Below are 25769 nucleotides of genomic sequence, written 5' to 3' on the forward strand. Positions count from 1 at the left end.
GTATCATGCGAGTATGAAATTTCTTACCCTGCTTTCATTACTGTCCATTATAACATGAGCATTTTTTACAAGTGTAATCTTGTAAGAGGCAGCTTTTTTCGTTGTTTCTTCCTCGAGTATTTGTAGATTGAAGGGGAAAAAAAGCATTACTGCATCTGTAATCTCACAGAATATTATCAAAAAAAATATGGTATTTCCATGCTTGACACATCTCAGAAAAAATGGAATTGGTGGAATATGAAAACTGTGCAGTGTGAAAATTACACAATTAGTAAAATATATGAAATGGTTGACCTACAAAGATCATTTTCTCCTGGTGTTACAAGCATGAACTCTGGACCTTCATTACTGTGCTTAAATCCCAGATATGCCGTTTACTGCTTAGGTGACTTAGAAAAGTATCTTGAACTCTATGACCTTCCATTACCCCATCCATAAAACAGGGCTAAGCCAAGAACCTCCCTCATGGGCTTGTTGTAAGAATTAAATGCAATTCTATATGCAAAGCGCTCACAAGAGTCCTTGATTCACAGTAAGTACTCAATAAATATAATGCTAATTACATCAAAATGCATTTAATAGGTGACAGCAGTCATTCCCAAAGTATGGTCCTCAGACCCACAGTAACATCATCACCTGGGAACTTAGAATTACAAACTCGTGGGCCTGATCCAAGGCCAACTGAATCAGAAAAGAGGGGGACAGCAATTAGTCTTTTAGTAAGCCTCCTGGTCATTCCAATGCACTCTTAAGTTTGCAAACCACTGGGATAAAGGCAGAATATACCATTGACCCTTTTTACAGATATGAATTCCCAACAGTTTTCCAGTTTTCTTTTATGGATTAATTAATTTGAGGTGGTGAGGGAAAGGTTGGTTAACAGCTATAAAGCACTACCTAGAGTATAGCTGACCCAGGCATTTTTAACATTAATTAATGAGCTCTGTGAATCTTAGGCATTCTGAGACAAAATTCATACTCAGGTTAACAAACTAGATAACTAAAATATAATGTTAAAATTTTCCTTTCTGTTATAATGCCACACAAAATTAAGAGCAAGTATCAGTATTAAAAACTTTATTTTAATAAAAAAACATTATGGGATTGAATAGAACTCACACATAGCACTCATAGTTTTGAAAATCCATTCATTCTCAGATATTAAATGATTAATAAATGATAAGTCAATGATTAATGATTCTTTTGAGTTGGGCATTAGTATCCTATAGACAGAGTTAATAGTTACCTTAAAAATGCTATTTCAGATACTAAATGATTAATAAATGATAAGTCAATGATTAATGATTCTTTTGAGTTGGGCATTAGTATCCTATAGACAGAGAGTTAATAGTTACCTTAAAAATGCTATTTCCTTTTCATTCTATTTTGACATGGAAAAGAAAGGCAATGAACAAATGATAAAGATAGTTGCCCCTAGGTTGGGGGAATGAGAACTCTTGTAGTGGGGATACAGGATGGTACTCTTCCCAAGAGCAAGAAGAAGGTAGGATACATCTTAAAAGCATAACTTTTAGTAAATAAAATTATGAAAAGCATATCTTAACTTCCTATAGAGAAGTAAAGTAAAAGCAATTTGTTTAAATACATATTCATAAAACTTTTATAAATATTTCTCCATTATATTCTCCTGGAAGATAATATTCTAGAGTGTGGAATCACAAGTGCTACTTTTGAGCTCATTAATCACCAATTTAAGACTCTCTATACTCACCGACAGTATTCCTAGAATATCCTGAAGCCACTCCAGAGCCTATCTACCATTTGTTGTATTCACCCTGAACTGAATTTGAAGAAACTCTTCCTGCATGAGCACCATTTTGGAACAGCTGATCCATGTTCATACTGGTTTATTCCAAATAGCATAGCAGTGTGTCCATAAACCAGTTCCTTCCCTGAGACTGGAAGATTGACCATGGCCTCAAATTACACCATAGTTACATAAACTCAGTTTCCAATTGTAATGGAATAGTTTAGAAGTCAGGGTTTTCATCTAACAGAAGCGTGGGGGGAAAGGAAGAAAACTGCATGCTCTTTGCAGGACACCCAGCAAAGCATACACATCCGTGCTGATTGTGTGATAATTTTCTGTCACTAAGCAATTCTCATTCAAAGGAAGCCGAGCTATAACTTAAACTCATTTCAACTTTTATCAATGTAACATTTTGCTCATTTAGTCAATGCCCACTATCTTTAATAGTATTTTTAGCCTATGAAAGTAAAGAATGCTGCATAAATAGGGCAAAGAGATTTATTACAATAATTTTTTTCCTGATCTTAATTTCCAGGATTAATTGCTGCCATTAATGCTGCTGCTTCTGCTATTTTCATAACACTGTCTGGATGCTAAGAAATCCAGTATCTTGGCAGTTGATCAACTTTATATATTCTATCATTACTCAATGGCATCTACTTGAGACATCGATGCTTAATGAAGGGAAATGTAAGTTAACTATTTCTTGGTGTCTTGTTAGTTATTTTTTGTGAAGAGCTCTTTCCTAATCAGACTGCCTGGGAACACTTAGGCCCATGCATTCTGTTTTGTAGAGCTCTCCAACAAGTCACAGGATATTATTTTTAATGACAAAGTTCTCATAAACAATTCTCAATAGTTTTCCAGTACACTAGTAAGATTTTTCACCTGGCTGTCTATGATAAGACTTGAATGGAATCAACAAAAACTGCATTTCTTATAAAAATGATGTGTAGCATGTACATTCAATTTTTTTTAAATCCCTAAGTTATCATTATTAAAGTTAATTAAAATTGTTATTTATAACATTAATTGTTGCTTCCTCAATGTGTAAGATATACTTCAAGTCAATTCAGTTTACAAGTGTGCAGTGCTCTTTGATGTCCGATGTTCAGACTTTGGGGGCAGTCCAAGGTGGAAATGTCAAGGTCACTGCTCTCCAGGTGCGCCTCACGGCAGATGTGAGACGCAGGATTCATCAAACATTGAGTGCATGTGAAGACGGTTCTTTGACTTGGAAGTTGCTCTAGTTGACTACAGAGTGCACCCCCACTTGAGTTCTTACTCCTTTTGGGGGGCTGGTGCTCTGGGAAAGAGCTAAGCCATCTCTGAGGCCCAGGACCCAGCCAAGGGTTTGCCTTATTGGTTCAGTTCTGTTCAGTCTTGAGAGTTCTCAGCCCTAATGAAGGAAGCATTGACTCCAACTCTCTTCTGATCACCTGTTTTAACTTGTCAATTACAAGGGGCTTAGTGACTTCTGAGTCACTCTGTACTGTTGCTGTTTGGGGGACCATCAGTACAGGTCTGTGGTCTAGATGAGCAAGTCATTCAAGTACAAGAATCTCCTGGATATAACACTGATGTAATCAGCAAGCCACGGATGACGCCAATGGCCAGTGGAGATCTCAGCCTTCTCCAGATGATGCTATCTGGTCGGCATCCACAGGGACTCCCATGGCACTGTCACTTGCTAGTCTCTCTACCGGGATCACCCTCTCTCAGAAGCTGAACCATATGAAATTACTATGGCTGTGGGTCAAGGGGCTGGATATTAGCAATCTCATAAGTTTGACCGAATATTTCTACAAATCGACAGCACCCTATATAACACGGATCCAGTTTCAAATGAACTGCATTGAAAGTCTCTTGTCTTGCTGCTCACTTCAGCTTCAGAGGAAACCCGAAAGAATAGTCTTAAATCTTGGAATCAGTAAATACTCATAATCAATAATGAACTGGGTCAAGTTCTAACCCCTCACCCATATCATGCTGCAGAATCCTACTGTTTGGTGAATACCACCTTCTTTAGAGGGAAAGGTAAATTGATGGATAATTGTAAAATAATGACTCCACTTATCCATTATCTGAAATGTTCTCTTAACGTTCTAGATTTTTCTGCTCATTCTCTGAGTAAACTCTCAAAATGAGAATTCTGAGTATTAACTTTGTTTAGTTTTAAAATAAACAATTTGATGGCTACTGCTCTCAACATAAGTTGGGGATGTATAGCAGCTAGTAATGCAAAATATGTTATTACTATCCATAACAACTTTCATTTACATTGGATTTTACCATTTAAAAATGCTTTTGCTATATTATCTTATTTAAGTGATGGAAAGGTGATGAAATGATTATGTATTTACAAATAAACTGAAGAAGGCCTATAGTCCAGTCAAGTTATTGTAATTATACCTTTGAAAGAAATGGCAATTTCTCAATAAACTTATGAACATGGTGGCTCCCATTTTCACTCTTCACTCTTTGTGTGTGGATCGAAACCCATGCCTTTTCTGGAAAATGACCAAGCCTTAATAATAATGCATCACCCTACCTCAGATTTATGTGTGACCTACAAAACCCACAGCAATGGGAAACAGAGGTGAAACATTTGGGGTGGGTTACAGTTTGTCCCTGCCCTTTATTTCTGAATTCTAGTTTTCTCATTTATTGACACTGGATTTTCACATCAGAATCTCAGAATAGGCAAGATACATAATTGTCTGGCATCTGTAGAACTCGGATAAACACGTGTATACCTCATCTAACTGCGCTCTGGGGTTACAAACAGGTATCTCAAGTAAGTGAAATCCTCTTTGGCCTATGAGGCTGCTCAATCATCTGCAGTCAAATCACTGAATTCTTTTCGGGTACTAACTTTGAAAACTATTGAGGGACAGCCCAAACATGCAGGGTCCTCTTATCATTTTCTATGTAGATTAAGTCTTCAGGCTCATAATAATGCTTCTTTACATAGAAATATAGCAGAGATTGATCAGAAAGGTAATGAGGTATGCTCTCCACTCAAAGTAAGTGTACTCCACATATAGAAGCATTCTGTGATGTAAGGAAGATGGGGTTTAGGGCAGAAGATACTTCTTTTAACTGAATACTTACAAATAAAAGCAGCCCTACATTACTTGTATAATTCATGTTTGCAATACTATGTCTAGTTTGGAGGTTTACTGTTGCCCTGCTTTGCTTTGTTTTATTTTGTTGTGTTTTACTCATTCATTCATTGATAAAAAGATGGATGATTTCAACAACTTCTGTTTAAAGCCACAAGTATGTACTGAAGCAATTAAAACAAGTATGATATGTATCCTTTATCAGCTCAATCTAAACACAGAGGAGAATCACAGGCATTACAAGATAGAAAAGTCATATATATACACTACCATGTATAAAATACATAGCTAATGAGAACCTACTGTATAGCACAGGGAACTCTACTCAGTGCTCTGTGGTGACTTAAATGGGAAGGAAATCGAAAAAAGAGTGGATATATGTATATGTATGACTGATTCACTTTGCTGTACAGCAAGAAACTAACACAAATTGGAAAGCAACTATACTCCAATAAAAATTAATTTTAAAAAATAGAAAAGTCATTACTCAATTGAGTTTAATGCCATGTTTATACTACTTGTGATGCTCTCTCCAAATTCAGGTGAATGATTTAGTTTAAAGTGCTTTTAAGTCACCAGGGCTTTCTCATACTTGGCAGAAGAAATGACATATCTTCCTTGGAGGACCACCTTTAAACTCAGACCTCATATTATGCCCACACGTAAGTTCCTAGGAACATGAAACTGCAATCAGAAATCTCAAACAGAAGAATGAGTAAGTCCCTATGAGCCAGATTAATTAGAAGCAATAAGCAGAAGAATAAAATCCACAAAGATTGAAGATAGAATTATCAGATTCAGAATATGAAAAAAAACATACTTAATATGATTAAAGATATAAAGGGGACTTTGAAATTGAAACTTAAAAGAGAGCATCCAATATGTCAAAGCAAATATGAATGAGAACAAATTGAACTTAGAGAAATGAAAAACATAATTTAAATTAACATATTAGAAATAGCTTAATAGAACTCTCATAAGACACTCATAGGATTGCAGATGGTACAACTGCTTTGGGAAACAGTTTGGCATTCTCTTGAAAAGTTAAACATGCACCTGCCATATGACTGAGCCATTCTGCATGTAGATATTTACCTGAATGAAAAGAAAGTATATGTCATACAAAGACTTGTGTACAAGACTTGTTCATAGCAGCTTCATCAGTAAATAGCAAAAACTATCAACAACCCAAATGTCCATCAACAGGCGAATGAACACATAAATTGTGCTACATTCATACAATGGAATACTACTCAGCACCAAAAATTAATGAGCTAGTGATATCTGTAACAATTAAAATTTAATAATTCTTTATGATAAAACATTTAGCAAATTAGGAATTAAAAGGAAAGACCTTAACTAGATAAAATGAGTCTATTTTTTAAAAAACTTATTGATATAGCATGACCCAGCAATTCTACTTGTAGCTATACACCCAAGAGAAATTAAAACATTTGTGCACACAAAGATATGTACATGAGTGTTCACAGCAGCCCAATCATAATATCCCCAAATTGGAAACAACCTAAATGTCCAACACTTGGCTAATGGATGAAGTGTGGTATGTCCATTCAATTGAACATTACTGGGCAATAAAAAAGAAATGACATACTGATACATGGCACAACATGGTTGAACGTTGAAAACATTATGCCAGATAAAAGGGCCAATACCCAAAGACCTCATATGGCATGATTCCATTGATATGAAATGTCTAGAAAAGACAAATCTATAGGGCTGAGAAGGGTATGAGGCTTCTTTTTGGGGTGATGAAAATGTTCTAAACCTGACTGTAGGGCTTCCCTGGTGGCACAGTGGTTGAGAGTCCACCTGCTGATGCAGGGGACACGGGTTTGTGCCCCGGTCCGGGAAGATCCCTCGTGCCGTGGAGTGGCTGGGGCCGTGAGCCACAGATGCCGAGCCTGTGCATCCAGAGCCTGTGCCCCGCAACAGGAGAGGCCACAACAGTGAGAGGCCCGCATACCACAAAAAACAAACAAACAAAAAAAACTGACTGTGGTAATGGCTGTAAAACCCTATAAATATACTAAAACCCATTGACTTTTACATTTTAATTGAATGGTATATGAATTATATATCAATAAAGTTGTTATTTAAAAACACCTGCAGCAATTCTTGTAATGATAAAGGAATTCCATTAAATAAAAGGTTGCCTAGCCTTGCCCACTTCTTACCAGTACAGAAAGAAAACAAAACGAAATGAGAGTTAAAAGATTTTAAAAGAAAACAGAATATAGTAATCTTTACAGGTTATTCAGATAAAAACCCTGAAGGAATCTAAAAACTAATTACAGCAATACGTAAAGAGCTTTTAGCAAGTTTGCTTGGTATCAGATCAATACATAATAATCAATTGCATTTCTATATAAAAAGAAGCTATTAGAAGATGCACCTTATAAAAAGGATTACATTTCCTCCAAGAGCAACGAAAACTCTAAGAGGCCTAAGTATGAATGAAAAAAAGAATAGTGCTAAGTCTTTAAGAAGAAATGTATAAAATTCATTGAAAGACAGTAAACAAAATGGATTGACATCAGGTTCACGAATAGGAAGACTTAAAATAATAAAGCTGTAATTTCCTCCAATATCCCAGAAGTAGACCACACATATGTGAAAATCTGACATATGATGGAGGTGGCATTCTAAGCTCATGGAGCAAATGACAATCTACTCAATAGCAGGTATTGGGACAATCAGTTATTTACATGAAAAAAAATAAACTGAATCTCTACCTTTTCCAGGCCCCCACCCTCCAAAAAAAAACAAAAACAAAAACCCCCACAAAAAACAGGAAATCAATTACAAGTGAATTAAAGACTTTAATATAAGAAGCTATAGGGAGTTCCCTGGTGGCCTAGTGGCTAGGATTCTGGGCTTTCACTGCTGTGGCCCAGGTTCAATCCCTGGTCAGGGAACTGAGATCCCACAAGCTGTGTGGCAGAGCCAAAAAAAGAAAAAAAAAGGTACTATTCTACAACTATTAAAAGAAAACTTAGGAAATTGTTTTAATGTTGTTTTAGTAGACGTGATTTCTCAAGCAAGATTCCAAAAAGCATGAATCCTAAAGAAAACAGACTGATCAATCTAACAAAACTAAAATAAGCCCTTCTGTTCATCAGAGGACACCATAAGAAGGTGAACAAGCTCAAACTGGAAGAACATGGCAGTAAACACTTTAAACTAACAGAAAATGAGTGTCCAAATATATTGAGAATTAAAATAACTAAGAAAAAGGAAAACCAGTAACAGAAAACTGTGTAAAAGACATCAATAGGCATTTAATGGAAAAATAAACACAAATCTCTAATAAATATGTAAAAAGTCCTGTTAGTGCAGAAGGTAGGGAGATGCCAACTTCAAAGCCACCAGATTTGCAACAAAAGGGCCAAGAAAACTTGGAAAGTAGCAAGTTTTTGCTGAGTATATGGAGCAAAGGATTAGTCATGTCTGATGGGACTGTAAATTTGTACAGTTACTTCTGAAAGCTCTTTGACTTTATAAAGGAAGCTGAAGACGTTCAAATCCTGCAAGGCTGCCAGGGCTGCTCTGTGTGTGCCCAAGAGAAACACATGCACACCTACACTAGGAGTCCTACACAACCATGTCCCAAACCATATGTTTCCAAAAAGCAAACCCTGCAAACTCTGCAAGTGTTCTTCTCAGGAGAAAGGATAAATGCTTTTTGGCATAGTCAGATGATGAACTAGGAGACATCAGTGAAAAAAATTTTTTTTTCTTGAACTACAAACACCCATATCGACATGAATAAATCTGCAAAAGAGATGGTTGAGTGAAAAAAAAGCAAGTTGTGAAGAATATGTAACATAATTATGTAAGATTCAAAAACAGGCCAACCGGACTTCCCTGGTGGTGCAGTGGTTGAGAGTCCACCTGCCAATGCAGGGGACACGGGTTCAAGCCCTGGTCCGGGAAGATCCCACATGCCACGGAGCAACTAAGCCTGTGCACCACAACTACTGAGCATGCGCTCTACAGCCCGCGAGCCACAACTACTGAGCCCGTGAGCCACAACTACTGAAGCCCATGCACATAGAGCCCGTGCTCCACAACGAGAAGCCACTGCAGTGAGAAGCCTGAACACTGCAATGAAGAGTAGTCCTTACTCACCTCAACTAGAGAAAGCCCGCACACAGAAACAAAGACACAATGCAGCTAAAAATAAATAAATTAAACAAATAAATTAAAAAAACAGGCCAACCAAATAATATTTTGCATATCTGGATGTTTGCATGTGGGAAAATACAAAGAAATCCAAGGGAATGAATAAACATGAAAATTCAGTTTAGTGTTTATCTCTAAGATGGTGAGGTAGGCAATTAAAGAAAGGCAGAAAAGCATCTCGAACAACCATTGGTCAAATTCTATTTCCTCAGTAGAGCTGTGGCATTTTTTAAAACATCCATGTAAACATACCACATATTTTCCATTGTATATATCATATATTTCATTATACTATATATACCACTATCTTAAAGTATAAGATTTTTCTGAGAATCATTTGTATAGCATAATCTCAAAAAAATTCACTTCATAACTAAAGCCCTATGAATCAATGATAACATTTAAAAAATAAGCTATCAGTCCATTTTAATAGAATACTTTTATTTGGAAGTACCTTATTCTATCACTGTATTCAATGAGCATCTCAGAGTTTTATTTGGTTTTGTGCTTTTCTGACTTAACGTGAAAGAATTCTCCCTGATAATAATGATGCCAGTGAAATCTGTGAAAAGTGATGAATTCAATCCCCTGGCAGAAACGCTGCTGATTCCTTTATATCTTATTTCTTAAAATTCCCTTATTTTGAAGTTTTTAATATTTTTCTAAAAACTTTCAAATATCCTATGGAGCATTATTTCTTCATGAGTTTATTATTCCTTTGTTCTGACTCTAGGAGCTGCACAGGAAACTAAGTTCTGATGAATTTTGTCCCTCTGGAATGCTAGTTCATTAGCCAAATATAAGAAGTGTTTGAAATGGCCAGGTTCAAGCTTAAAATAAATCTCTGTACCTGCAACCCAAAGGGCAGTCTAAATAGAATTGAGCTAACTTAATTCTGTCTCTTGAGTTTCACTCTTGCATTTGCTGTGTTATCTTCATATTAAGTGGTTGATCACACACACGAAGGTTAGGTTGATAGACATCTTGCTATAGACACTAGGTCAGCAGAGAAAGATCTTGCTATTATCCTAAATAACATCCCTAAGGCAGCAATGAAGACTAAGTTACTTGAGGGCAGGCAATGTGCTTTTCTCATCCAGAGCTGTACTCCCAGTGCCTATTACATTGTGTGACACATAGTAGGGCCATAATTTATGTGTGTTTAATGAAACCATGAATGAATGGATGAATGAGATCTTGCACTCCTTCCTGTCCTAAAAGAGGACTCCACAAACCCATGTTATTATATACTTGTCCTTGCTTCCCTGGCCCTAGCAACCCACTCACATGGCCGAGGGCAACACTTCTCTGATTTGGGAACTAGATAGGCAGACCTCAGCTTTTAGACACAAGTCCCAGAGGGATGCTATTAGCTTCCACAGTCCCTCAAAGACCCCAAAAGGCTTTAAAACAGTGCTAACAATTCCAGTGTTTCAGTAACACTGAGGAATTTCTCTATTCCCACCTTCATCTCTTTGGTAAAATTATTTTCTAGTACCAGGTTACAAAGGCATTAAATGAGCTTATTAATAACAGTAGGACACAGACACTCAAAATTACAGTGACTTGAGCAACTGTCCACCTGAGGCAAGTGCAATTTTTATGGTTATGAGACCATATCAAACAGTGTGATGTTTCAGTACATCGTGGCTATATGATCACATACATACTACTCACACATTAATTCAAGAATATCACCATACTGTGGTGTCCCTAGCAGAAAATGGTGACAGTCAGAATACTCTGTCTTCAGTTAATTTGATATCATCATAATCATCCATGAAATAAAACAAAAAGAGGGAAAGGTACAAACAAATAACAGTGTTCTATGAAGATGAGGGCATTTCCTATCTACTTGTGCACATGACAAGTGAGTCATAATTATAATATTTATAAAAAATAATTAATTCATTAAGAAGAGGACCAGCCTACATATATCAAATATTTTCTCAGTGACAAACACTATGTTATTTATTTTAAACACTTTTCCACATTTGATCCTTATAACCAACATCTCAGATAAGTACTATTCGCCCCAATTTACAGGCAGATAAATTGAGTTTCTAGAGGACTAGTATATTTCCCAATGTCACACACTTAGCAATAGGCAGAGTTGAAATTCAAAGCCAAAACTTACCTGTTCCAAACTGCATTGTCTTAAAACACCACCCGGACCACCTCCTAAACATTAGAGCTTCAGTATTTCTGGGGCATTTATGATACGACACGCAATCCAAGAATCTCGAAAGACAGAATGAACTCTTTACCTTAAATGAGGAATGTCAAAATGACAGCGGGTCTCAACAGGTGGAGACCATCATCTACACATCAGAAAGAGAAGGTTAATTGCTAGATTTGGGGTAAAGCTGGCAGTCAATTCCTTGGACAGATCTTTTCAATAAAATCTTGCTGAGAGTTACATTCTCAAATAAGTGTGTAAGATGAAGCAACAATTTGTGACAAGTTTTAAACTTCCTCAGCTCTTGAGGTACTAAACACACAGATGTTTCCGAAGACTGGGGCTTATGAATACCACTTTACTGTCAACAAATTAGGCAACATCTTTGCTGCCTGCTGCTAACGCAGCAATCTCTTAAATTTAAAATTCTATGATAGCTTCTCCTGGATAAAAGGGAATTAGCATACATTCACATACCATGAAATAAAAAAATCAAAGGTTCCTTGTTGAAAATAGGCAACAGTTGCATTGGAGCTAAGCTCACAGTGTTGGCTTAGCCTACACAAATGTTTAAGTTTAAAAAAAAAGAGTAATTTTGCAATTCTGCTCTGTCTCCTTTGACACACGTGAGTTTCCAGACCCTCCCAACTCTAACTCTGAAACCACTGTCAAGTGTTCATGACCTTGGTTTCAGTTTTATGACCCATCTCCTGGACAGAGGCTAGCATCTTATGTGGCTGTCACCAGCCTCCACGGGCTTCAATCCATTCTCCACACAGCTGGCAGAACCAATGTTTCCTTCCAGAATATCACTTCCTTGGGGAGAACCATCTTCCATATTCTATTGCCCACTCAACAAAACCCAAAGTCTCTAGCCTGACTGCTCACCAAATGGTCCTGTCTGTCTGTACCCTTAATTAACACAAGTCCACCTATGGGCTCGCTATACCAGCCACACTGATTCCTATCCAACCTTGTCTTTCTGACTTTGTACTTTCTTTCTGAGCAATGCCTTTATCCCAGTCCTTTCCCTGCCAATGTTTCACATCTTCGACACATAAATATCCCTTTGTGAAACCATCACTGGCACGGTCTCCTGTTCTCTTCATGGCACCAACATGTTCTACAATGTTCTGCCTGCTTATGTGTCTCTCTCTGTATTTGACAGTAACCCGCTGGAGACCAGGAGCTTCATCACATTCACTTTTGAAGCCCAAGGAGTGCCTGCTAACATGTTGGGTCCATACAGTCCTTCACAGGCATCTTTTTTTAAATAAATAGAACCAGCGATTACTTCTTAAAAGTCCCGGTCCATGTGATCTCTCAGTTTGAAAAGCTCTCTTCCAGCTCCCTGTTTTTAGCTCAGTTTTTAGCAATGTAGACCACACCTACACTATCTGAGGCAGTTTACAATATACTTACAAACCTCTTTTAGACTGTGCTTTCCCAAATCTAAAGTCCATGCCATAACCCAACTAGAGATGTTCCCTATTGAACAAACTCCCCACATAAGCATGTAGTCATCTATCTGCCTTCCTCTGAAGCTCCAAATCTATTTGGTAACATCTTGCCATCCTAATGACTGAATTATTTGGATCTATTATTCAAGTCCAAGAAATGTCCCTATGTTAAAATATTCAGACGTTGACTTACTGCGTATCATGAAAGGTTTGAATGAGATGAAGGGCACAGTGACACATCTAGAACAGACATAGGTGCTCAATGTTTCCTATTTTACAGGTGAGGAAACAGAGGCCCAGAAAACCCAAATGACTTGTCCCAAGTCACAGCTTGAGTGTTTCAGTGCCAAGACCATGATCTTCCTGCTATGCCCCTACTGCCTTTCCATCTTAATAACTTGAACATACAGGGTTCATGGTGTGCATCATCCAGTCTTGACAACTGAAGTTCTTTCTTCTTAAGTGGATCAGATACTCATTGTTTTTTTTGTCAGTTGAAATATCACTGGTTTCCAGTCCTCTGACATGAGCATAACAGACAAATATAAATTTAAGTAAACTTGGTAAAAGGTTTTGGACCTTTGGCATCTGAGCAAAGGCAGAAAGGACCTGAAGGACACACAAATGTCTTCATCAACAGGCCCTTCTACTTCTCAACACACTTATACATTTATACAACCAGGAGACTAATGAGCATGCATCTTTTGGTCAATGCATTCATCTCTTGCTGTTCCCTGTTTGAAACACATCTATTCAGAGAGTCACTGGCTTCTACATCTTAATTTACTATTTCCTGCCATACATATGTTATCCTTGCATTACTGCTCTTCTTTTGATAAGGACACAATATCAAAAGTCCCATCTCCAGCTCTAGCAGTGGGTCCAGAGACACATTAGGTTACTCCATGTGAAAGGGAAACTGATTTGGCTTTCTTCCATTTCATTGTGTCAATTTCCATGTGGTTCTCTAGTCTATATTATGAAAGAGACAAAAGTGGTGCTATCCTGATAGATCGTTTTAGTCCTAGTGAGAGGAACTATTTTATAATTTGTTGCAGAAAAATTAAGGAGACTTCAATGAAAACCTTATCTGTATCAGGGCAAAAAACATATATGATTCACTAGTAACAGCATGCAAGATGCTGTGTGAGATGCTTTACTTACATTTCTCATTTAATCTTTACAAAATTGCTGAAAAGCACTATCCCCATTTGTGTAGATGAGAAATGTAAAATTCAGAGAAATTAGGAAAGCTAGGCAATACCATAAAAACACAATGATGAAATATAGGTCCAATTTATGGAGCCACAAACTTCACCTTTCAGATCTATGAGTTTGAAAAAAAAATGCTGTAAAGATGAAAGAAAACATGAAGCACCTTCTAGACTAACTATATTTATAAAGATTTGCAGTTTTCTACCAATTGGAATATTAAATTTCAAAATATATTAGAGTTAGTTTTCCTCAAAAATCTGTTTTACAATGCAAAACCTCTAAATAAAATTTGGTATATTAATTATTTTTAGATGTAAAAATAATATTAGTTTGTTGATGTGTCACTTTGGAAAGAGGATAGGCTTCAAATTTGATGCAAAAGTGTTAAGATACAACAATTGCCCTAAGACATATATCAGATAATTATAACTATTAAATATTTTTAGGACCTACATAGAATTCTCAGGACAGTTGAATATTTCTTATTCCACAGAAATCTAGAACAATGTGTTTAATTGTGCTATAGAATGAATGTTTGTGTCTCTCCAAAATTTACATTTTATGGTGAAACCTAATCCCTAGTGTGATGGTATCTGGAGGTGAGGCCTCTGGGAGGTGAGGTCATGAGGATGGAGCCTTCATGAATGGGATTAGTGCCCTTATACAGAAGGCCCTGGAGAGCTCCTGTGTCCCTTTCACTATGTGATGACACAGCATAAAGTCTATGACCCACGAAGCGTCTTCTCACCAAATAGTGAATTTGCCTGTGTTTTGATCTTGCACTTCCCAGCCTCCAGAATTGTGAGAAATACATTTATGTTGTTTGTAAACCACCCAATGTATACATTCATTTACAGCAGCCTGAACAAACTAAGACAATGTGATAACTAGTATTTTATAGACTTAGTGTAATTTGTCCACTGGCAATTTGCAAGAGAATACTGAACAGTTACTTTGGACGCACTTAAAAGCAATGATAATGTATACTATTGACACTCTTTATGTCATTTGTATAAGAATGAAATCAGAAACGTATTCAGATGAAGAACTTCGAAACTGCTATAATCATTGGAGGAGGGGGAGGAGAAGGAAGAAGAAGAAAATCAGTTCAAAAACATTTTACCTCTAGGGTGAAAATGGACTGAAGACATTTAGATGGTTATTTACAGCATAATTCAAGACACCATTTAAGACACGATAATAACAGCATTCCAGCGAGGCATTTTAAATGTGTACTTGGGGAGTAAAGATACCTGGGTTCAAAAATCATGGGTTCAAAAACCAGTGCCTGGTCACTAGCTGCTGGATGTTGGGAAAGCAATTTCTCACTCAGAATCTCAGTTTTCTCATCTACAAAATGAAATACAGGGCTTCCCTGGTGGCGCAGTGGTTGAGAGTCCACCTGCCGATGCAGGGGACACGGGTTTGTGCCCCGGTCTGGGAAGATCCCACATGCCGCGGAGCGGCTGGGCCCATGAGACATGGCTGCTGAGCCTGCGCATCCGGAGCCTGTGCTCCACAACGGGAGAGGCCACAACAGTGAGAGGCCCGCGTACCGAAAAAAAAAAAAAAAAAAAAAAAGGAATACAAGTACGAGTTATTAACTCATAGGGTTAACTAGGAGTAAATGGCATGACCTATATAAACCAGTTAACATTGTGCCCAGCCTATGGAAATTGCTCCAACAATACTATCATTATTATTGTTAAAATTATCACTATTATCATCATCTTCTTAAGATGAGAGTGAAAATATGAGAATAGGTCAACCACAGTTCCACACCACAGAGCACATCAAACCAACAGGCCTTGGATTCCAGAGTACTATTTTGGAATCTGGCAAGGTGAGAATAATATACAATATTTTATATATAATATATAGAGATGGAAATATGTATAGATAGTAAGACTGGTGATTTTTGTCAAAAAAATAGCAATGAGAATAAGAACAGTAATGAAAGTACTGTGTACTCATTCATTTTTTATTCATTCAGCATTGATTGAACTGTTATGTGCTGGCCACTGCTTTGCCATATACTCTGAGGCTCTGTCCTTGGGGAATTATTTAGGGATGAGGGGAAGAAACAAGAGATCCAGCACCTACTTCTAGTGGCTGAGGAGGCTCACAAAGTCCCAGTGCAGGGGAGGAAGAGGCAGCAGTTTTTGTCCAGGTTTTTTAAATAAAAACTTCATTTAATGAAAAAAAAATTCTTAAAAACTAAAAGTTATTCAAAAGCTGTTTTCTTTTTTTTTATTTTTTTGTTTTTAATGGCAGAAGTATTCACTGGTGGTAAGACTCTACAATCTTATGGCTTTGAATGGTTTTTTGCCTTTGGCTACATGACTGTTTAGGAATGTGAGTATATGTAGAAATATCTACATAATTTAAATAAACTTTATTTGAATAAAATTAAGTAATTATTTAATATGTCTGGTTTCCAAAATGAAGTATTTTGGCAAATTTCTTCCTTCTTTATTTAAAGAGAATAAATGGAAATATCTACTTGTTTCAAAATCATATCCTGCAGGATAATTAAGAAATGCACAATATGCCTTACTTTGGAAAACAATTACATTCATATATAATTTCTTAAGAAAATGCAGAAATTATGCTTTTAAATAAATACATTTCATTCTGACAAAAGTCTGTGACTACTTGACATATTTCTTCACTGCTAATTTAACCAGATCAGTATTTTCTCTAAAATAAGCCTGACTTCTTTGTAGGTCTGGAAAAGATTTTTAGACTCTATAAAACTGTTGGCATATTCACAGAAGCTAGTTAATAAAGAGAATGACCTTTGATAACATTTATAACATTAATTCATTTTGTATCACAATCTCCAAAATATGGCGGACTTTTGAAGAAACTGGTTTCTGAGAAATTCAATAATTCATCTTCTGGAAAGAAAGAGCATCTTCTTATGTGGAGCAAGCATTTTTTACACATATATTACATTTTGTAATTTTTGGCTGCGCCCCTCTGGCATGTGGGATCTTAGTTCCCCAATCAGGGATCGAACCCCTGTCTCCTGCACTGGAAGGCAGAGTCTTAACCACTGGACTGCCGGGGATGTTCCTACATTTTGTCTTTTTAAACATATATTACTCCAATTGGAGTCTTGGGTATCTATATTATAAAAATGGCAAGGCTAAAGATGATTGCTTTATTAGTTTTCCTTATTCTACAGTAAATAATAACTCCACTCTACATTCAAATGCCTTTACTTCTTAGAATCAAAGTTATAGCTTATTTTAATATGTGAATCCAAATGCATGTGTATATGCATGAAAAATAAAACTGGCTACAGACATTAAACTTTTGAATAGAATACAGATGCTCACAGAATAAAATTTATTTTCTCTAAAAAACTTTCATAATTCAGCTTGTTGTAATATATAATACCACCAATAGAAAAGCACTGTATTCATTTTCTATTACTGCATAACCAATTATCACAAACTGAGCAGCTTAGAAAACATATAATTTTTTTTATAGCTAACAGTTTTGTAAGTTTTGTAAATTTTGTAAGTTTCATAAGTTTTTCAGGCACAGCATGGCTGGATTCTCTGTTCAGGGTCTTACAAGATTCTCATCAGAGTTTCTGCTGGGCTACTTTCCTTTCTGAAGTTTCTGGGGAATAACCTCCTTCCAAGTTCATTCGGGCTATGAGTGGAATTCAATTCCCTTTGGTCCTAAGACTGAGGTCCCCTTCTCCTTGCCTGCTGTCAGTTGGGGATCATTCTCAGGATGTAGAAGCCACATGTGTTGCTAGCCACATCTTTAGCTCAATCTTTAAAGCCAGCAAAGGAGAATTTATCATGTGTGAAATCTCTCTAGCTTTGAATTTTCTGACATTGTCTTTGAGTTCCAGACCGACCCTTGTCAAAATCATCAGCAGCAGCAGCATCATCAGTCTTCCAAGCATCAGGTCTCCTTTAGGAAGAGTTCATAAGATAGATCCAACTATTATTTGAGTTCAACTTCTTTTCCATTATGTTCCTGCTGCCCATGGGAATCAAGGGATATGAGTAGGCATATAGTCTGGTATCCTTAAATTTTCAGTAGCACTTGAGAAAATCCCCAGTGTCCTTTGACTGAAGGTTAATACATTCTGTGGCAAGGATCTTCTAGAAGGGTCAACAGAGTCCCAGACTCCAAACTTTGTTAAGTTCTAATAACTCCCAAGGAAGGGACATCTGGCCCCAATTTGAACAGATCAAGAAGACATTCAGAAGAATGTGAGCCCTGAGCTGGGTAACTGGATCCATAGGAAGAGGTGACCTGGCAAAAGAAGCAGGATATTCTAGATGGAAGGGACCACATGCCTATAACCATGTGAAGTGGGAAAGAGTGGTGTATTCATGAAATTGCAGAAGCGGGAACAGGTCCTTCACAGACGTGGTTCTGATCTATGTGTTTACGTAGATCAATTTCACACCACATGGAGGATGGATTTGGGCAGAATGCAGGCAAAGGGATGAGTTAGAATGCTGTTCCAGGGGTCTATAGAGAGTATGACAAGGGCATGGGTACAGGCAGGTCCTCTGGGGCTTGCAAGAGCAACACAGGGCCCCATCTAGAAGAGGACCAGGTGGCTCATAAGGCTGCCAGATCAAGACCTCCCTGACAGGTCTTAGCCTGAGGAATGGGTGAGAACCAAGTAGTTGCAACTGGCCAGAGGGTGGAAATGGGCTATTAGCAAGAAGGATTTGGTCCTGACCCTAAATAAAGGGCCTCCTCTATATAAATAACATTCCTGATTCATATCTGGATGGTTCTGGGGAATTAGGGAGAAGGTAGGGAGCCAAGCTCTCTTGTTGTAGGAGGGAGAAGGATCCAAGAGCTTGGAAATGTTTGGCCTGAAACCAGTGAGGAAAGCCAAGAGCAGAAGGCGATAAGGGACATAGTGGCACTGTAGCTACAGTAAGAAGCAACAATAATTCTATTCTAGAAGACTGATAACACTTCAACAACCACTAATTGATCTGATTTCTGGAAGCTACGATATGAATTTGCTCAGAAAACTCTGAGAAGAGTTTAAGAGATCACAGTGTTCGTATTTGCAGCTACTTGAACCCTAGATATGAGGATGCAGAAGTTGCTTTGTGCTGCAACAATAGCTATCTCCAGATTCTCCCCTCTCCAAATTCTCGGCATTCTCATTTATGATTTGATTGACTGTTACAAAGTTGGCTGTTATTAATGCATACTAATAATGTCTTTTCATTAAGTTTAAATTGTCAGTATAACTACCAGGAAAGGTCTTAGGAATCAGATGGAACAGTTTCCTAACGCCAATACAGGCAGAGGAAAACCAAACTGTATTTACCAGTCATTTTTACCACTTATATAAAAATCTGAAAAATATTTGATATTGTTTCATTTCCTCTAAGAAACCCTCTTACTCCTCCCTAGTATCCCTAAGAAGATAAAACAAATCTAAACCATCACAGACTTCTTTACCTGTTCTCCTTTTTCAAAAAATGTTTACATTCTATTTTGTTTATTTTTAAACATCCCCTTTGATGTGCTAACTAGGTTAGTCTATCACCCTTAATAAAGACTTGAACTTCCAAAGGTGCATTTCTGAAGCTGAGCAAACAACGAGGTTGTGACAAAAAAAAAAAAACAAAAAACAAAAAACAAAACAAAACAAAACAGTGGAAGGTATGTATTGGATTTTCTCCAGTGAATATCAGTAAATTTATTGTATTATTCAAATGCAGATTCATGCATTAGACATTTCCAAAATACAAAATAATCAAGCTTGATGAAGACATATTATATAGCTATATGGCAAGGGGAAATGATTAGGCAGGGTCATCTGCACTCAGCACTATTATTTAATATATATTTAATACAGAATTATTGATTATGTATCATGGGCTGTTAGCTGGGAATACAAGAGACAGTATAAATAATCACAAGTTGTCATGGGATAATTTTTCTGCCTACATTGGCAGTTCACTGATGTGTTCTATTCATGAAACATTAGACCTAAGAAAAGATATCAACTCAGTCAAGTCAAATGAGGGAGGAGGAAAGTTTTTAAGAATTTAAAAGGTAATCTCATAGATGCAACATCTAAATGCAGCCAGTCCTAATGGGAACTAAACTGGTCTCTGACTCTCAGGAACCACAGAGTCTCTCTTGGACTATTCTATGTCACCAAAGATTCTTCCACCAGCACCCAATCCTCATGGCCACCATCTCCTAGCAAAAAACATTAGATGTCACAGATTTGGGGTCACTTAGTTCTCATTCTCAAGAGCACAAGACTAAGTTCTTGTAGGCCAGTTACTGGATGAATCACCCTTGGGTCAGATATCCATTTCTGATCCAATCAGAAGTTGATAATTGAGTCACAGGATAAAACATGGTCCCCCAGACCTGCTGTTACCAAGGGCTGAAGGGGGGTGAAACAAACTACAAGATGGAGAGTATGGAAAGTTATCACACAGAAAGATTAGGAATACAAATTGAAAAGGTAATCTGACCAATGGTGAAACAATGGGTTTCAAAGCAAATGATGTAGATGTCAACTCAACCAGTGTTTACGGACCTAAAAAAAACCTGACAGATTTAGCTTCTCAGGCAATGTTCACCATTAAAAAAAGAGCTCTTCAAATATGTACAACCACATGTACTAAATCAAATACACACTTATAAATATTATTTTCCCCCATACCTTAGTCTCACTATCTTCAACCAGTCAACCTTCTGAAAACAATTTCAAGTGGACACAATTCACTTCTTTTTCTTGTCCATCCTACTTTAGTTAATGTGGATGTTCAGACAAGTCTGTGATGAGTTTAAGAGATTACAATGTACCTATTTGTAGCTAGCATAGCCTAGGTACTTGGGTGCCAAAGCAGATGGGCTTTAAGATACCACAATTAAGGCTTTACTATTGAAAACGATATTTCAAAGCAATTTAGTCTAACAAGAGGTGCAGTGATTTCCATTTAAAGGTTATCACTGTTGGACAAAGCAAAGAACAATGTTAAAAGATTAATGGCAGGTAGCTCCAATAGGAAACATTCCAACTACAAATTAATCTTACAATGATAGAATATTTTAAGAGCAATGATTTCAAGCATGTTTTAGTTCTTTTGTGGCAGTAGTTGGTTAAGAGACCCTCAAACTCATGTTCCTGCCTCAGGCAGAGTGTCTATAGACGCCAAGACTAGGAATCCCTGCCTCATTTCCATCTATGAGAGGCCATGTGACTGGTTCTCACCAATGGACTGTGGTTGCAGTGATGCAATTGACAATGCAATTGACCATGAGGCCGTAGGGGCTGGCAGCGCTCTCAAGAGAGAAACTGGGTCCTTAATTACTGCATGGATGGAAAGCAGACCCCTGACCAGCATCCACCACCTTTATCTGTTGCATGAATAAGAAACAAACCGCTATTGTGTTAAGTCGCTAGAATGTTGGAGTTTATTTGCCATAGCAACTGTTGTTTCCTTAAGGAAGATACCTCCCTAAAAATGTAGCATGTCAACACCACAATACAGAACAAGATGACAGAAAAGTACGATGCAGTTTTGAAAAATAAAGTCATCTTACGGAGCTTTATTTATGTTTTTTCACACACACACACTCACACTCACACTCACACACTTCTATTTTTAAATATGAACACATGGTCCTTAGGCAGATTATTTTGTGGTCAAGTGACTAAGTTTTTAAAAAATATTTCATAATCTCAAACCAACCCCTAATTGAATAAGCAATCCATTCTATCTATGGATTTGAATGCTTTCACACACAGGAATTGCATTGATTGATGTTTGAGGAGCAATTTTATAATTTGGCATTGTATATCAGCAAACAATACAAGTTACACCAAAACCTTCTCTCCTTCATTTCCAGAACCTGCAACTCTGGATCATTTAGAAAAAAGAACCAAGCTGAGAGACTGTGACATGGCATCTCCTCATTTCCAGTAAGCTGACTAAACGCAAAGCCTCCTTTTTGTGTAAAATGATGCATAATTTGCAGTCAGGGCAGGAGTTCATTTTATGAAGAGTTTCAAGTACAAATCAGATCAGACACCTTTTGAACATCTTAAATCGGGTTGGTTACAATTCCTTTCCAACATCTGACTGAATGTTCTAATTCCACTGCCAGGTTTGCAAGGAGAAGGTAAACACCACGATTTCCTTTCACCGGCAACTCAAAGCCCAGCCCTGAGGAGCCCTGCGCGCAGTACCTGACGCTGCTCATGCTGCCCGTCTCGGATCCAAGCTTGCATCGCTCCAGTTGGCTGGCGACGATCTGGCGTTCTGCCTCTAGCTCTCGGGTCAGCCTTTCAAACTGTAATTCCTGAAATAAAACCATCAAAAAGATTAATGCTATCAGCTATATGGAAACTGGAAATCAGACTAAAAAGACAGTATGGTCAAAGGGAAATTAGGATTTCTTAAGGCGTTAAATTTGAGAAGCAGGGGCTTCCCTGGTGGCGCAGTGGTTGAGAGTCCGCCTGCCGATGCAGGGGACATGGGTTTGTGCCCCGGTCCGGGAGGATCCCACATGCCGCAGAGCGGCTGGGCCCGTGAGCCATGGCCCCTGAGCCTGCGCATCCGGAACCTGTGCTCCACAATGGGAGAGGCCACAACAGTGAGAGGCCCGCATACCACACACACACACACACACACACACACACACACACACAATTTGAGAAGCAGAGGTTGCTGATATGGACTCGAAGAAGGATGAGGATTTCAGACAGACGTGAATTCATATCACGGTCCTGGGACCCATCAGCTGCAGGGCGTTGAATAAGCTATAGTCTTTCTAAGGATCAGTTTCATCATCTGTAAAATGGGTTTACACTACTTACTTCATTAGGTTGAGGTGCAGATTAAATGAGACACTGACCATGAAAAATAAGCCTGTGCTATGTGTGGCACATGTCCAGTACCCAACAGATATTAACACCCCTGTAACCAAAAGTGAAACAATAAATAAACAATTTTTTATATGATTTGGAGTATTGTGTTTAGTCCCTCCTGGCCATCTAGGTGCTTCTATATACTAATTGCATCTTCATATTACTTACACATTGCAGATTGAAGAAAATAATTCTTTAAACCTACACTTTTCATTCTTTATATTCCAGCAGAAGGACAAGGACGCTGATTCTAATTACAAAGGTCTAATTACATGGTGAATTACCTTTGTGATATTTGATACATCACCTTAAAAAACAGCCAGCTGAACCAAGGAAGAATGCTTCTAAAAATCTGCCTGACACCTGCTGTTAAAAGATTAACTTTAATGAAAAATGATTCAGTCAGTAAGGCAAGGATTTCAGCTGTTCCAGCTACAGGACTTTTATACCATATTGTAATCTTTATGTTTTATTTTTCCATACCCTTAAGTTTTTAATAAACATAATTATAGTAAATTATGTATTTTAACTAAAAAAATTCAGAAAAAGTTTTCATAATATCACAATTAACTTCTTTTAAAAAGTAAATTATTTGCACAGTTGTGTTTTGGGGATGGGAAAGCTTCTAAGAATGCTGAAAAATACTGAAAAATAGGGTACGGGTTAACTTGGGAGAACTAAAACTCCCAGCATTACAGGGATTTTTCTTCCCAGAAAAGATGAGTTTATTTTATTTGCTACCCTGGGATGCTCTAGGGTGAGACCTTTAAAAAGTAGGGTCTGGTGTGTCCTCTACATATGTTAAAAATACCCTTGCTGTTTTCCACAAGAGCAGATATTTTTGTTATTGTTTCATGTTTGGTTTTTTTGTTTTCGTTTTTGGTTAGGCGATGGTTTCTTTTTTTTTTTCTTTTTATTCTTTCAGTGCTTTACAATTTTCAAAAGTTTCACACATGGTTTCATGTACTCCCATAATAAGCCCCTTTTTTAAATCCCCTTTTAGGGGGAAGCCTTTTCCCTCTTCCCTCTCCCCACTGTTAACCACTAGTTTGCTCTCTATAAGAGCAGATTTTTTTTTTTTATGTTGACATTATTTCAGGGATCTAAGTAAGAACCACTTGAGAAGTGAGAGCTAAGCTTTTCCATTTACGGTGTTAAAACTGAGGAAGCATATTGTTGAAGCTCAAATGTTTCTTCTTATATATTTTGAAGGACAGCAAAGATGACTTGTAAGGAATGAATACCAAGACCTCTGCTGGCTGCATTTTGTGTATCTAACTTCTTCTTCTCCCTGCAAGTTCTACTGCTTTTGGGGAGGAGTTCCTTAAAAATATGCAAGTTCTAGGGCTTCCCTGGTGGCACAGTGGTTGGGAGTCCGCCTGCCACTGCAGGGGACACGGGTTCGTGCCCCGGTCCAGGAAGATCCCACATGCCACAGAGCGGCCGGGCCCGTGAGCCATGGCCGCTGAGCCTGCGTATCCAGAGCCTGTGCTCTGCAGCGGGAGAGGCCACAACAGTGAGAGGCTCACGTACTGAAAAAAAAAAAAAAAAAGCAAGTTCTAGAAGATTCTCATTTCCAATCTTTATAAAACAGGCATATCTCAGAGATACTGCACGTTTTGTTCCAGACCACCACAATAAAGTCATTATCATAAAGAAGCGAACTGCATGAATTTTTTTGGTTTTCTAGTGCATAATAGAAGTTATACTATACTGTAGTCTATTAAGTGTGCAATAACATTATGTCTAAAAAACACATTCATACCTTAATTAAAAACACTTTATTGCTAAAAATGCTGACCATCATCTGCGCTTTCAGTGAGTCATAACCTTTTGGCAATAGTTAATATCAAAGATCACTGATCACAGGTCACCACAACAAATATAATAATAATGAAAAAGATTGAAATTGTGTGAGAATTACCAAAATATGACACAGAGACATGAAGCGAGCAAATGCTGTTAGAAAAAATGGCACTGATCCAATTGCTCAATGCAGGGTTGCCCAAAACCTTCAATTTTTAAAAAATGCAATATCTGGGACTACCCTGGTGGTGCAGTGATGAAGAATCCACCTGCCAATGCAGAGGACATGGGTTCGAGCCCTGGTCCAGGAAGATCCCACATGCTGTGGAACAACTAAGCACGTGTGCCACAACTACTGAGCCTGCGCTCCAGAGCCTGTGATCCACAACTACTGAAACCCACATGCCTAGAGCCCATGTGCCGCAACAAGAGAAGCCACTGAAGTGAGAAAACTGCGTGCCTCAATGAAGAGTATCCCCTGCTCACTGCAACAAGAGAAAGCCTGCACGCAGGCGACGAAGACCCAATGCAGCCAAAAAAAATTAATTAATTATTTTAAAAAAATGCAATATCTGTGAAGTGCAATAAAATGAGGTATGTCTGTATATTTTATCTTAAATATGTCTGTATACCAGGAAACCAACTCATACCTTTGAATTGATAACACCTTAAAAACATTAACACAAAAATTATACAGAGCTCCTCATAGGTAAACAGAAATTCATTATTCATATTATCTAAAGGACTTTAATTTGCTGCATGTTTGCATATGTTACAAGCAGTCCAATATGGCAAGACAATCTGAGTCAGGATTTACAAACCTTTTTGGGCTTCTGCTAGGACAGACACTACCCTTGGGTGTGCTTGTTGAAGGCTGTGGCCTCACTAAATATTTTCTTCACATCAGTTTTATGGGAGGGGGGTGTTAGGAGACATTTTTTTCATGAAATCTGCCTTCCAAACTTATAGTCACAATACTCAGTGCTCTTCATCTGGATGCATCTATTTAATTCAATCTGGCATCACTTTCTTTCTGTCTGAAAGGCTTCTTTTAATATTTCTTGTAATGTGGCTCCTTCAATGATGAATTCTTTCAGATTTATATGCC

General features: G+C 37.7%; 1 protein-coding gene across 1 annotated transcript in view; it reads right to left on the minus strand.

Annotated features, from left to right (window-relative positions):
* The window catches only part of CTNND2 (catenin delta 2), a 968406-nt gene that overhangs the window by 587927 nt on the left and 354710 nt on the right, over nt 1-25769 (minus strand). Inside the window, exon 3 of the mRNA XM_060091588.1 lies at nt 22175-22287. Within this exon, the coding sequence (XP_059947571.1) occupies nt 22175-22287 (113 nt within the window). The remainder of the gene's footprint in view (nt 1-22174; nt 22288-25769) is intronic.

Source organism: Mesoplodon densirostris, chromosome 3 (genome assembly GCF_025265405.1).
Source record: "Mesoplodon densirostris isolate mMesDen1 chromosome 3, mMesDen1 primary haplotype, whole genome shotgun sequence".
NCBI classification, from domain to species: Eukaryota; Metazoa; Chordata; class Mammalia; order Artiodactyla; family Ziphiidae; genus Mesoplodon; species Mesoplodon densirostris.